The following is a 12,629-nucleotide window of genomic DNA, read 5'->3' on the forward strand; positions in this document are numbered from 1 at the left end:
GGAGGAATTTATAGTATTGTAAATGTATGTTATTCTTTTGCCCAGCAATTCCATCCATCGTTAGTTTTTGTACAAATTCAATGTTACGAAAGGAATTGTTGCGTGATTACATACATAACTCCATTTTTGATAATTTCTGTTTTCTTTTTCAGCGAACCCAAAAGAATACAATATGCGATTTCAACTTTCTTGCATAAATTATATCCCAAAAGAATCAATACAAGAATACAACAAAATTGATCTCTTTTTTTTTTCTTCTATTCACCAAAATCTCCAAGGATCTTTATAAGGAGGAACATAATTTTCCGTTGGCTTTAGAAGGCGGAACGAGCTCACTGATTTTTCAAGGAAAGGCCCCATCTACACCAAAAGTATTGTCAACATTAGTTAGAGCCTGCCCCTAAAAGGGATAGAAAACAAAAACAAAATAATAAAGAATATTTATTCCTAAAAGATAAAGCAAATATAATGGCACATCATCATATGGTAGCGCTAAGATAAAATATTTTTAGTCCATCAAAGAAAATATGGTTTCCACGTACGACCTTGTAACCCATGAGGAAATTTTTGGTACACCAGAAATACTATGTGCACATAAAAAAGCAACTACCAAATCAGTCACCATGCATTTGAATATATAAGTACATATTTTGTTTAATTTATTTTCAACGTGTATTTCAACATTTATTTTACACCTATAGCTAATTTAGTGGCTATTTTTGGTGTACACGTAGCACGGTTGATTGCACACACATCTTCTAATCCTTTAATTCATTCATGAACTTTTTAGAGAAAATAGATAAATAAATAGAAGTTTAATTTGTATGCACTATCAGTATAAAGATGTTTATGAAATTATGTAACTTCACAATAGCAAAAGTAGCTACTTTCACACTTACTATTATTGTCATCCAAATCGGCTACAAGAATTTCCTTTGCTAACTAGGATTTAATTATATCATTCTAGAAGTGCTTAACTTCATTCATAAAACCATCATAAGAGAGAGTGGAGTACCTTTTCCCACTGTGGGCTAAGAGTTGAAGCACTGATAGAATAGAAATAACCTGCAATCATTCGCTTCGCAATATCAGAAGAGAATTGCTAAAATGAAATGATGAAAAGAAAATATAACTCGAGAATTTCTGAAGTATTAAACCATGACAACAGTCTCGTATCGAATCACAAGTAGAAATAATCTAACTAAGCAAGTTTAAAATACAAGTAGTAAAAATGAGAGGATACCATCTCTTTCAGCTGTTGAAGCAAGATAATGGCGAAAGACACTTGAATCCGGTGTCTGCAATCACAATTTGCCAGGCAAAGGTAAGCCATTACAGACATCAGTACATCACATCATTTCTTGAGGGGGAAAAATGTACCAAAACAAAATACTTACAACTTTTATTGGTGATTTGCGAACAAGGTATTCATAATACCAATAAGGCTCCCCATCAATCTGCAAAGAGAGTGTAGATATGCTCCACTATGAGTAAACTTGAACTTAAAAATGTAGATGTTGAGTACTATGTCTTATATTTAGAGTATTCATTGTCATTACTCATTAACAAACAATTACATTTTGATATCTATTTATACAAATATAGGGAGAGCATCGATATAGCCCTAAACAATCAAACGCTGACAAATCAGTCCCTAAAAGATATTTTAACAGTTTATGGAAGTGTAATGGTGAATCTGTTATTTGAATGGGATTTGTCAATATTAACAAAAATGTTTCAGGGACTACTTTGTCAACACATTAGTTATTGGGGTACCTCGAAGAATTATAATATTCTTTTTAGGGGCTAAATTGTCAACATTTTAAATTTTTAAGGATCAATTTGATGGTTCTCCCATCATATATATTTGATATTACATCAGACTATGATTTCTTTAACACCCATCAAATATGAGAGAGACTTAAGAAATAAATATTATTCCTAAAACTTACTTCCCCGGAATGCGTATCAAGAACTGAACTCTCAGCTAAGCGCTGACTGGAGGTAACTCGCTGCAAATTGTTACAATCATAAAGAGTTATAAATTAGACATATTTCAATATGGATGACAAGCAAAGCAATTTTGTAACTAACATAGTTAAATAAATGTTACTCATGCCTAGACAATAAAGTTTAAAAGGTCATGTTCAGTGCTCAAATCATCCATTAGAGAATTCATATTGGTTTCAACACATGAGACATGGTAAATATGACAATCCAAAAGCTATTGGTTTAGAATCATAGGATTCTTATTCATATTCAGTCAAATATGAATAAGAATAAGGTAGGCATAATTTATAAATGAGTGACATGTTACCAGTGCAGATTTGTCAGATAAGACCGAATCAGCAACCTCTCTTGCAGTCCATTTACTCTTATCCGTTGTTTTTATAATGCTCGAATTTGGGGGACCTATCTGATTTAATACAAAAAAGAAAAAAAAAATCAATAGATAACTAATAATAGTCCATGTTCCAAATGTGAGGTTCGGAAAATACCGTGACAGAGATAATAAGATTATCAATAATATCAACACGTTCCGATACAATGCGCAGGCGAGCATCAGCTGTACAGAATTAGCAGAGCAATATTTTATCAGAAAAAGGAAATCATAAAGCAACCAAATGGTTTGGTTACTTTGATGCACAACAAGCTCAAGAAGCAAAACTCTTGGCGGCCAGCAATTTTTAGTATTTTTTTTGTCATTATTTGACCGGCACAAACACTAAATTATCTTTAACAAATAAATTTTACTAATTCATATATGCAAACTCTGAAAAAATCTGGGTGCAAATTATATTGATTCAATGTGTTCAAAACTCTGTAAATATAAGTGCAAACTATATATTTCTTGTGAGTAAAACCCCTCTAAATATGGATGCAAATTATTACTGGTCAAGTGCTGGCAAAAAATGATAATATTTGCTAACCATGTAGTATTGCTCTGCTCAAGAACACACGAGATTTGAATGGAAACCGAACCTGGTCTCAAATCTTAAGCTATTTGATAAGATAAACCTTTGCAATGATGCTAAGGGAAAGAATGGAACTTACGAGAAAGTGGCGCAGCTGAAGAGTATCGCTCGGGCTTTCGTGATTCTACCCTTTAAATAAATGAAAAGAGTTAGCCTCCTACAATTTGAAAATTCCTCTTAATAGTGAAGAAAAAAATTTCCAGACAGGAATTGAATTTAGAGGAATTAAACTAATTATAGTTCTGTTAAATGCAGTAGCACAGCACCAAATGTTTAGTCCCATAGAGTCACTTTCACTAAATAATATATATAAAATGATTAGGATTTTTTTAATAAGATTGAAGATGAATCAATAAAACATTGAGTTATATACAGTTATAAATATATATTTAACTAACATCTATACATAATTAACTAAATAGAACCAGTTAAGTATTAACACAAACTACATTTACTTTTGTACTATCCACTATCCAGTAACTACTATAAAATCACTTAATTTTAATTTATTATATTTTAGAAAGTATTAGGATTGTGAGGCATATAAGTAATTAGCACAAATCAAATCAAATTTCATGAACAGTAACTACCATTTGAAGACAAATTTCTTAGATGGCAACTCAACCGGGTAGAGATAAGAATAGGCATTTAATTCATCTTCAAAGGAAGCCATTTTCGGTTCTTCTTCAGCAAGTGTCACTGCAAAGTAAGAACAAGCGTCAGAGAGAGAGAGAGAGAGAGAGAGAGAGAGAGAGAGAGAATACCAGAAAGTGGGGATGTTAGAGAGAGTGAAGTGAGGCCAAAGAGAACAAAATCCCTTCTAAAGAAGGTATCAGTTTGGGAAGTGGGTTTCAGAGCACAAGATGACAAGTGTTTGCGTTTGTGTTTGTGTTTGTGTTGATTAAGGTTGTTGTTGAGGATAAGGTGGATGTTATTGTTGTTAGGACTGAGAAAGGGGAAGAGAGAGAGTGAGAGTGAGAGAGAAGAGTGCAAAACCATTGCAATGGAAGTGTAGAAGCTCTCTAACTCTAAAGTGTTTCTTCATCCACTTGCCATTTCAGCAAAATACGATAACCAGCTTAATAGCATTCTCATTGGAGATGTGCTTCCGTGAGTTTAACGATACTCTTATCAAATTTAAAAATTATTTAGACATTATCTTATTAATAAAAAAAATCAGGTATTATTTTATCAGTGTCAAAATTTTTTCGAATACCGATTTAATATTTATCTATATATTAATATATTCTATATTTATAAAGTTTATCAATATTCTTTTTTATAATATTTTTTATTTTTATTTAATAAAATCTAATATTTCATAAAAAGAGGCACATCCAGTGCCAACAAAATGGTTGGACTTATTTAGATAAAGGCTAATGTTAGGGTTACTTTGCCCTAAATATATATTTGAGGATTCATTTTGTCAAAAAAATATTATAATCTATTTTATTAAAATTAGAATATTTTAAATGCTAAAATAATTATTTATTCTAATATTTTTTCTTTTTTAAAAACAAAATAAAATCAAACTTAATAGTTAATACTAATTGATATTAATATCCAAAAAAGTCAGAAGCCAATAATTTTCTTTATGTAATATTCATAGTTACATATTTATTATATTTAATATTATTTAATTATTTTATCAATAATTAAAAAATGCCAAATACAATACGTCCGGACTGTATATAGATTTTTTATTTTTTCCGATTTTTTTTTATCGAAATCAATAAATTATATTTGGCTGGATTTAAAATATAAATTTAATTTTAATATATTATAAGTGTAAAGCAATTTAATATGTACATTTAATTACATAACATTACATCCGTATAAATAATTATCTTTTAAATTTTTATTATTTATCTTTTTAATTTATATTTTTACTTTTTTTCTTCAAATATTTATTACATATAATTTAGAGAAAATATTAATATTGTGATTAAAAGTTAAAATCAAAATTCAATTCTTTTAAAAAAATAAATTTGAGTTAATTTTATAACTATCAATATACATTTTTATGCTAATATTTAATTATATTTTTATATATATAAAAAAATATTATTTTTAAATAGTAAGCATAACACTTAATTATTTCTATTTGTACAGCAAATCTTAATACCTAATCAAATATAAAAATATACATGTTAAATTTTTTTCAAATTTTAGATAACAAATGTTAAAATTAATTATTAGTAAAAAATTAAACTCATTTATACGAACATAATAACTAAAAAATTTATTATTTATTTTTTTTTATCTACAGAGACCATGGTCTTCTTAGCCGTTGTAGACTTTTGTCACTCACGACCTTCTCGTAAAAGTAGTTTAATGCCATAAATTTTTTGTACCATAATCTATAAGGTCAGGATCGACGTAGTTTTAAAAGATTTATATTCTCATAATGTTATTACGATAAAAATACTAATATGAATTTAATTTTGATACATTATCAGTATAAAATATTTGCATTTAATTACGTAACATTGTATCAGAATAAATAACTATCTTTTATGTTAAATGCGTGAATAGTCATCTAAAAAATCTAAAAAATAGATATAATTGGAGTCTATGATGAGGAATTTTCTTTGGAAGGGACAAGTTGATGGAAGAGGATTGAATCTTGTTAGTTGGAAGGTACTGGTTACTCCAAAAAAAATATGGAGATTTGGAAATTAGAGATCCTTATTGTGTAAATATTACTCTTCTTGGAAACTAGTTTAGACTTTTTTCTAACAGCCAAACAAGTTATGAGTCAAATTGTTGGATGCCAAATACCGATAATCTCTATATGACTCTTTTGGTTATCCTAAGAACAAGGACTCTCCCATTTAGAGGAGTCTTTGCAAGACTTGGGAAGTGTTGAATGATGGATTTGTTTGGTGTATTGGAGATTTGAACCAAAATTTTTTGTTTTTTAGTTAGAGGAGAGAAGGACGGTTATCTAATGAGATGGATTATGTTCACATTTTTTATTCGAATCTTCGGATACAAGATATTTGGTCGGTTGATAGGTGGCATTTGGATACTCTTTATTCTCCTTTGTCTCAAAATCTAAAAGGTAATATTCTCTCTTACAATCCAGATGAACAAGCAGGTCCGGAAGTGAGTTGGTATTGGTGTGGGTTTGCTGCCAAAGTCTATTACTCACGCAATGGTTACTTGTGGTTGTGTAAGTAGCTGTTTGGTTGGGAGGAGCGGGAGAATTGGCTTTGACTTTGACATCAACTTGTCCCAGAAAAGCACAAATTTTTGGCTTGGTTGTGTCTTAAGGAGGCTCTTCCTACTGCAAGTTTTCGCTTTAGAAGTTGGATGTCGTCATCGGATAGGTGTCCAAGATGTCTTTATAACCAGGAATCGATTTTACATTGTATTCGGGATTGTCCAAAAGCTCAGCTTGTCTGGCATAGGTTGGATATTTCTTATCATCCTTTGGATTTGAAGAACTGGTTCTTGTATTATAGCAGAGAACATCCGTTCAAGTTCTTTTCGAGACTTTGGTGGATATGGCGAGTAAGAAATAATGACATCTTTAATTCTCATGAAAATTGGTATCTGAAAAAAGTGATTTGACTAGCATTAACTTTAGAAAAGGAGTTTTGGAATATTTTTGAATTACAAGGTATGTCCCTTCCCTCTACTCTAAATGGTTTTTGGAATTTTCCATTCATTGGTACTTTTAAAATTAATTGTGATGCTAGTTATTTTGGTTCGGGTAATAGTGTTGGTTTTGCTGGTGTCATTAGAGATTGTAATGGGAGTTGGCAAAGTGGAAGAGGATATCTCTTAGTTTGAAATGTGGGTCAACGAAAAGTTATTTGTGAGACAGATTGTGTGGAAGCATTTAATCTTATTACTTAAGATGGTTTTGGTTTTATTGATCTATTGGTGCTCAAAATAAGATATATCATGCATTCGAATTGGCGTGTTGACTTTCATTTGATTATGAGAGATGCAAACACGGTGACAGATACTATGATAAAGATGGCGACGAAGTTACAACTTTCTCATGTGAGCTTCCTTCACATTGGGAAGAGTTTAATAGTAGACTTAAACGAGACTGTCCCTCTATTTAAGCCGTTCTTCTATTTTGTTTGTTTTGTTTTTCTTTATTTAGTTTATTTCAGTAAAAAAAAAATCCCTTAAAATATATATTCTTAAATTTGGCTTGTTTTAAAATATATATTCACAAAAATATAATATATATATATATATATATATATATATATATATATATATATATATATATATATATATATATATTCATTTATTTGCACTGTTAAGTTAGGAGTGAGTGATTGATTTTCCACCAAATTGATCACACAATTATTTGTTCTACACTTCTTCCCTCTGACTCTCTCCGTCTCACCGATCTCAATCATCACTCATCGCCCTTTCCCATTCAACTGGTTCGTTCTCTTTCTCTCTTCATATCAATCATAATTTCTTTACTGTTTTCTTTTTTTTTTTGTCGTTTTTGTTTTCTTTTCCGATGAAAGTTCTAATCTTTTTTGAGACCCAATTGCGAAAAGGGACGAAAAGTTGCAAACTTTTCAATTTTTTTTCTTCTGGGTTGTTTAATTTTCTTGATCATCTCATAATTTGTTATTTCTCTTGTAAAGGGAAATTGGGAAAGTTGAAGATTTGGGTTTTAGACTCTTAGTAGTGACTAGTTAGCATGTTAGTAAATATTATGATCCATATTCTTTTTTTATTTTCTAAAGATTCTTTTTGCCATCACTTGAACTTGAAACAGTTGTTGTCTTGGTGAAAAAGGGAATTAAAAAATTTTAATTTCATTTTTTTTCTTTCATGAATTCATTTTATCATTGAAGCTGGTAGAACCTGTTAGATTGATTGAATCTCTCTGGTGGATTTAGATTTTCTATTGAAGTCCTGTGGATTTATTGTCTAATTCTATGGTTCTTTGTTCTTTATGTGTGTGTATAAAGGCAAGAAGAAGTAGAAGGAGATTGTTTTTGTGTTTTATTCGAATCAAGTTCAATGAAGCAAATAGTGTCTTCTTTGAATCCATATGCAGCATCCTATGTTCCACTCTCTAAAAGAGAGTCACATGGTGCAACTGCTGATCCATTTCAGAGTCCTCCTTATCATGCTGCACAGAATCAACACCATCAGTTTCACTCGAGCGCTTCGGCTTCTAAACCGGTTGCCGAAACTTTCCAAGGGAATATCAACAACCCTGCATCTAGTTCTTATGGCTCGGTGCCGACAGGTTTTGTAGATAACCAGTTCGCGGATTATGATCCTGATATGGATGTTGAATATCTTAGAATGCAGTTCCCGGGTATATCTGAAGAATCCCTTAGAGATGTCTATATGGTAAATGAGTGTGACATCGATGCTGCTGTTGAAATGCTGAACCAACTTGAACTTAAGGTAATGCTTTTTGGCTTTAAATTTTGTAGTCCACCGTTGGCAAAGTTGTTTGGTTTGTTGATTGATTGTTTCATTGTTCTAGAAATTTTATATTCACAGTTTACCTAATTATGTACTCCATGCTACTCAAATTTGTGTGATTTTTTGCAAATGTTGAATCACTGATTGTGGCAAGAGTATTTGCAGTTGGAATTTAATCGCGGAGGAAAACAAATAATTGATATATGCTTGTTCACCTTTTGTACATTAAATCTCAACAAGTTATTTGAGATTCCTAGGTAGAATGTTTTGAATATTGGAAAGTTTGAATTCCATTTATTTCCCCTTTGAATTATTATAAGTACTTCATTTGGTTTCAAGTTCACTTGTTTTAATGGTTGGTCTTATTTTCTTGGAAGTAGTTCATGGTTTGTTTGGTTTCCGACTTCATTTTCTGCTATCACTTCTAATGTTTTGTTTTCAGAGTGAAGAAGAAAAAGTGAAAATAATACAATCCTCTCTTTACTTTCGCTTTTGCATGCACTTCTTTCACAAAATCTTGAAAACAAAAATATTCGAAATAGAAATAGGAAATCAAAATAGAAACAAAAAATGAAAACAGAAACCAAACAAATCGAGTCCATTCGAAGTTTTCCTACCTATTGATGTTTGACCTGTCTGATTCATACCTGTTTGTCTGAGTTGATATAATTTCCCAAATCCATTAAATAGTATTTTTTTGTGTGTGACTAATCCATTAAATAGTATAACCAAATTATATTCATATTATGTCTCCGTGGTACATATTCTAAGGGGTAATTGTTTACCCACTTTGCAGTTCGATGGTGTCGAGTCCTCTGGAAATCTTCCGGAGACGCTGGATATTGGCGATGTATCGGAATCTGGATCAGCTTCTGATTCTGCATCATTGAAACTGAAGAATGTAGCAGCTGAAGCTAGCACTTCAACTTCTTCATCCCATTTATCTGCCAATACATTATGAAAATACATAAAAAGAAAAACGAATCTTTTGCTCAAATTGGTGTGTAAAATAGGGTAAAGTTTTACCTTAGGTTGAAGCAGCCTCTCACATACATAATTTGTTTTCTTTTTTTATTTTTGGGTGGTGTTTGTATAGTTTCTCAGCTGCATCTTGGTTTCTTTTTACCCCCTATGGACTATGGAGTATGGATTGAAAAATGTTTCTTTATTTTGATTTGTTAGTTGTTACACATTGAAGTGTGTGTGACTCTGCAGCTTTTACTTGTATGACATGCCGAAAATGGTACAAGAAAAGAAAAAAAAAATTGATCCAAAAGGTGATTTAAAAAAAAAATATTTGGGATTTGGTTAGCTGGCTTGTTAAAGCATTGTAGCTTGTGAGCATCCTTGGAGATTTTGCAATGGAAGATTTGTTGTACGAAAAAGAAAATTTAAATCTTGAAGTATGCTATTGTGCCTTTGATCACTTCATAATCAAATCCTTATTTTTTTCAATCTTATTAGGTATATACCAAAATTAGTTATCTGCATAGAATATATATTACTATTCTTTTCATTTTAAAGAATTTTTTGCAGCAAAAATGTATAGTTAAGAACAAAAATATAGTTTATTGAACCCATATTTATCTTGGTAATAAAAGGTATTGAGAATCAGTTACAATTACAAGAAGAAATAAAAGACTCGTGCCACACATTCAAATTTTTTTGGCAATCAAATCTAACTTAGTCTAAAGCTAATAAAAATTAATTTTATTAGTGAAAGCGTAAATACATGCTCTAACTACGTGAATGTTTTTGCGTTTCTCCTCTTCTTCCTTCTTCTTCGCGTTTCTTCTCCTTCTTTTTCGCATTCATTCTTCTTCTTTGCGTGCTTCCTCCTTATTGTTGTTGTTGTTGTTGTTGCGTATTTTTTTTTCTTTTCTTCCTTCCTCTTCCTAGTAATTTTCCAGGATTATGGATTTCTTCTTCTTCTTTATTTGATTTTTTCTTGTTTTTATTCTTGTTAAGAGAGTAAAACCAGAAGAATAATGAGAAAGTAAAACAACAAGAAGAAGATGAATAAGAAAAGAAGAAGAAGATAACGATGAAGAAGGAGGAGGAGGAGTTATGAACTATCATTAAGTAATTTCCGTGCATTCTGGATTTAATTTCGATGTATTTTGGTCTGAGCTTGTTTTGAACTGAGTTCGTTTGTGTGTCATCATCATTAAGGAATTTCGGTACATTTTGAATTTGAACCGTTATACATATAAAAAGAAGATGACGATGATAACAATAACTATAACAATAATAATGATGATGATGATGATAGAGGAGGAGGAAAAGGAAAGAGGAGATCGAAAAAACTCAAATGAAAAAAAAAAAGAGGAGGAGGAGGAGGAAGAGGAGGAGATTGAGGTGATGGTGTGGTGTGGTGACGACGACAATAACAAAAGATAATGAGATAAAAACAAATAGGAGGAGAAGAAGAAGAAGTAACAACATTAGTGGGAGAAGGAGGAGGAGAAGTTATGCGAAGAAGAAAAAAAAGGAGGAGCACCTAATGTGAAAAACAGTTTCACTAGTTGGACTTAATTAATTATTTCACTTGATTGCAGAGTTTTATTCGAAATAAATTTATATATTGTTGTCTACCAGCTTTAATAATTTGGTCTCTTCTTAAAATAAGAACACAAGTTTAAATTTTGAAAATTTCACTTTTAAGAGGGGCAAGTTACTTTACATATTTTATTTATCAATTTATCTAATATATACCTTTTGTTACGATTTACCTATGTATTATTTAATATTTAATTCTTCAAGTGAATAGGATAAAATCATAATAATTTTAAAATAAAAATTTATGTGAATTCTATCACCTTTTTTGAATAGTAACTAATTTTTTTATTTTTTTTGTTAGAATATAAGTAGGATCAATTAAGATTAGTTAGTATCATTTATATTTATATAGTATATTTGTATATTTATTGTAAGATTTTATACTTTTATTGCTTTAATTCTTCTAAAACCTATATATACTTATACATTATACATTTGTCAACACACTCAATAATACACTCTTCAAATTACTCTCTTTTTTTTAACATGGTATCAAAATCATAGATTTTTTTTTCTCCATGGAAACCCATTCATAGCCCATTGTTTTTTTTCTTCTGGCAGTGTTCTTTGCCCATGTTTTTCGATCCTTTCCGACGTTTTGGTTTGTCACTGTCCTTACTGGCATCTTCGTCTCGTCGTTACGAGTTCAATGAGTCTAGCCTTGTCGCTGGAAACCACCATACTCACCGCCACAAGATCGTTGTCCATTTGCTTCTCTACCTCCTTCCTGACGCTTCCAGTGTTGTTGGATCAACGGCCCAGAAGCATCACACCTGTCCAGATAGGGTGCCTCCAATCGACCCGTGTTTGACCCATGTGTCAAGCCAGCCCGATCCACTTCCTAACCCGCGCGGCAGCTCCTCCGGCGTCAGTGTTGATGTGTCTTTCTCTCCCTCTCATACGTCATCACGTGTCCTCTTTTGCTGATGTGGCACATAATGGGACCTATCCTAAAGTTTTTTGGTGAAATCTTTTCGATTTTGACTTCCGTTTTCTCGATTTTTGCTCTGATCTTACAGTTTTCTTTTTTATCTTTCATCTTTGTATCTACTGTTATTAAAAAATCAGATGTCTTTGCTGCCATAAATAGAAATGATGAATTCTATCGAAACTGTGATTATTTTAGACACTTTTTCTCTGATTGTCCTTCTATTGAATGTCAAAAATATAAATTCCAATGTCACATAACTACAATTATCCCAACCTGTTCTGTCATTATTGCAAGCTATCGGGATACGCGATTACTACCTGTCCTACTTGCCCACTATGTTCAGATCATAACAAGTATCATTCTCGTCATAACTACTCTAAGAATGTGCCTGCTACTGCTGCTAATAAATCTACTAGCCCCGTTTCTCTCAACCTATCTCTTGTCTCTCTATCTGATATTGAGTCCCTTCTTAAGCAACTTCTTTCTTTTCTAGTAATACTCCTGCTGTTTTTTCCACTCTTCCAAGTAATTCTAAATGATATTTTGATTTCGGTTGCTTTCATCACATGTCTCATTTGCGTCATCTTTTCTCGTCTTTGTCTACCACTCCAAATGCGCCTTCTGTCAATACTATTGATGGTTCCCTCTTGCATGCGACACATAAGGGTTTTATTTCACAGTCACATCTTAATCCCCCTGATACTTATTATATTCCAAAATTAAACTTTAATTTTATTTCT

General features: G+C 31.4%; 2 protein-coding genes across 2 annotated transcripts; one reads left to right on the forward strand and one right to left on the reverse strand.

Annotated features, from left to right (window-relative positions):
* Positions 1-17: 17 nt before the first annotated feature.
* On the reverse strand, positions 18-4,074 carry LOC130944515 (psbP domain-containing protein 5, chloroplastic). The gene is made up of 10 exons (XM_057872864.1): positions 3,740-4,074; positions 3,566-3,674; positions 3,055-3,104; positions 2,499-2,566; positions 2,318-2,416; positions 1,953-2,012; positions 1,398-1,457; positions 1,244-1,298; positions 1,016-1,065; positions 18-360 (listed from the first exon to the last, which is right to left on the reverse strand). Exons 1-10 carry the CDS (start codon positions 3,972-3,974, stop codon positions 262-264), a joined length of 885 nt encoding a protein of 294 aa, XP_057728847.1. The 5' UTR covers positions 3,975-4,074; the 3' UTR covers positions 18-261.
* A 3,181-nt stretch (positions 4,075-7,255) lies between these two features.
* LOC130943806 (polyadenylate-binding protein-interacting protein 6) lies at positions 7,256-9,589 on the forward strand. The gene is made up of 3 exons (XM_057871831.1): positions 7,256-7,387; positions 7,931-8,378; positions 9,196-9,589. The coding sequence occupies exons 2-3, from the start codon at positions 7,983-7,985 to the stop codon at positions 9,358-9,360; spliced, it is 561 nt and encodes a 186-aa protein (XP_057727814.1). The 5' UTR covers positions 7,256-7,387; positions 7,931-7,982; the 3' UTR covers positions 9,361-9,589.
* The last annotated feature ends 3,040 nt before the right edge of the window (positions 9,590-12,629 follow it).

The sequence above is a fragment of the Arachis stenosperma genome, chromosome 8 (assembly GCF_014773155.1).
Source record: "Arachis stenosperma cultivar V10309 chromosome 8, arast.V10309.gnm1.PFL2, whole genome shotgun sequence".
Taxonomy (NCBI): domain Eukaryota; kingdom Viridiplantae; phylum Streptophyta; class Magnoliopsida; order Fabales; family Fabaceae; genus Arachis; species Arachis stenosperma.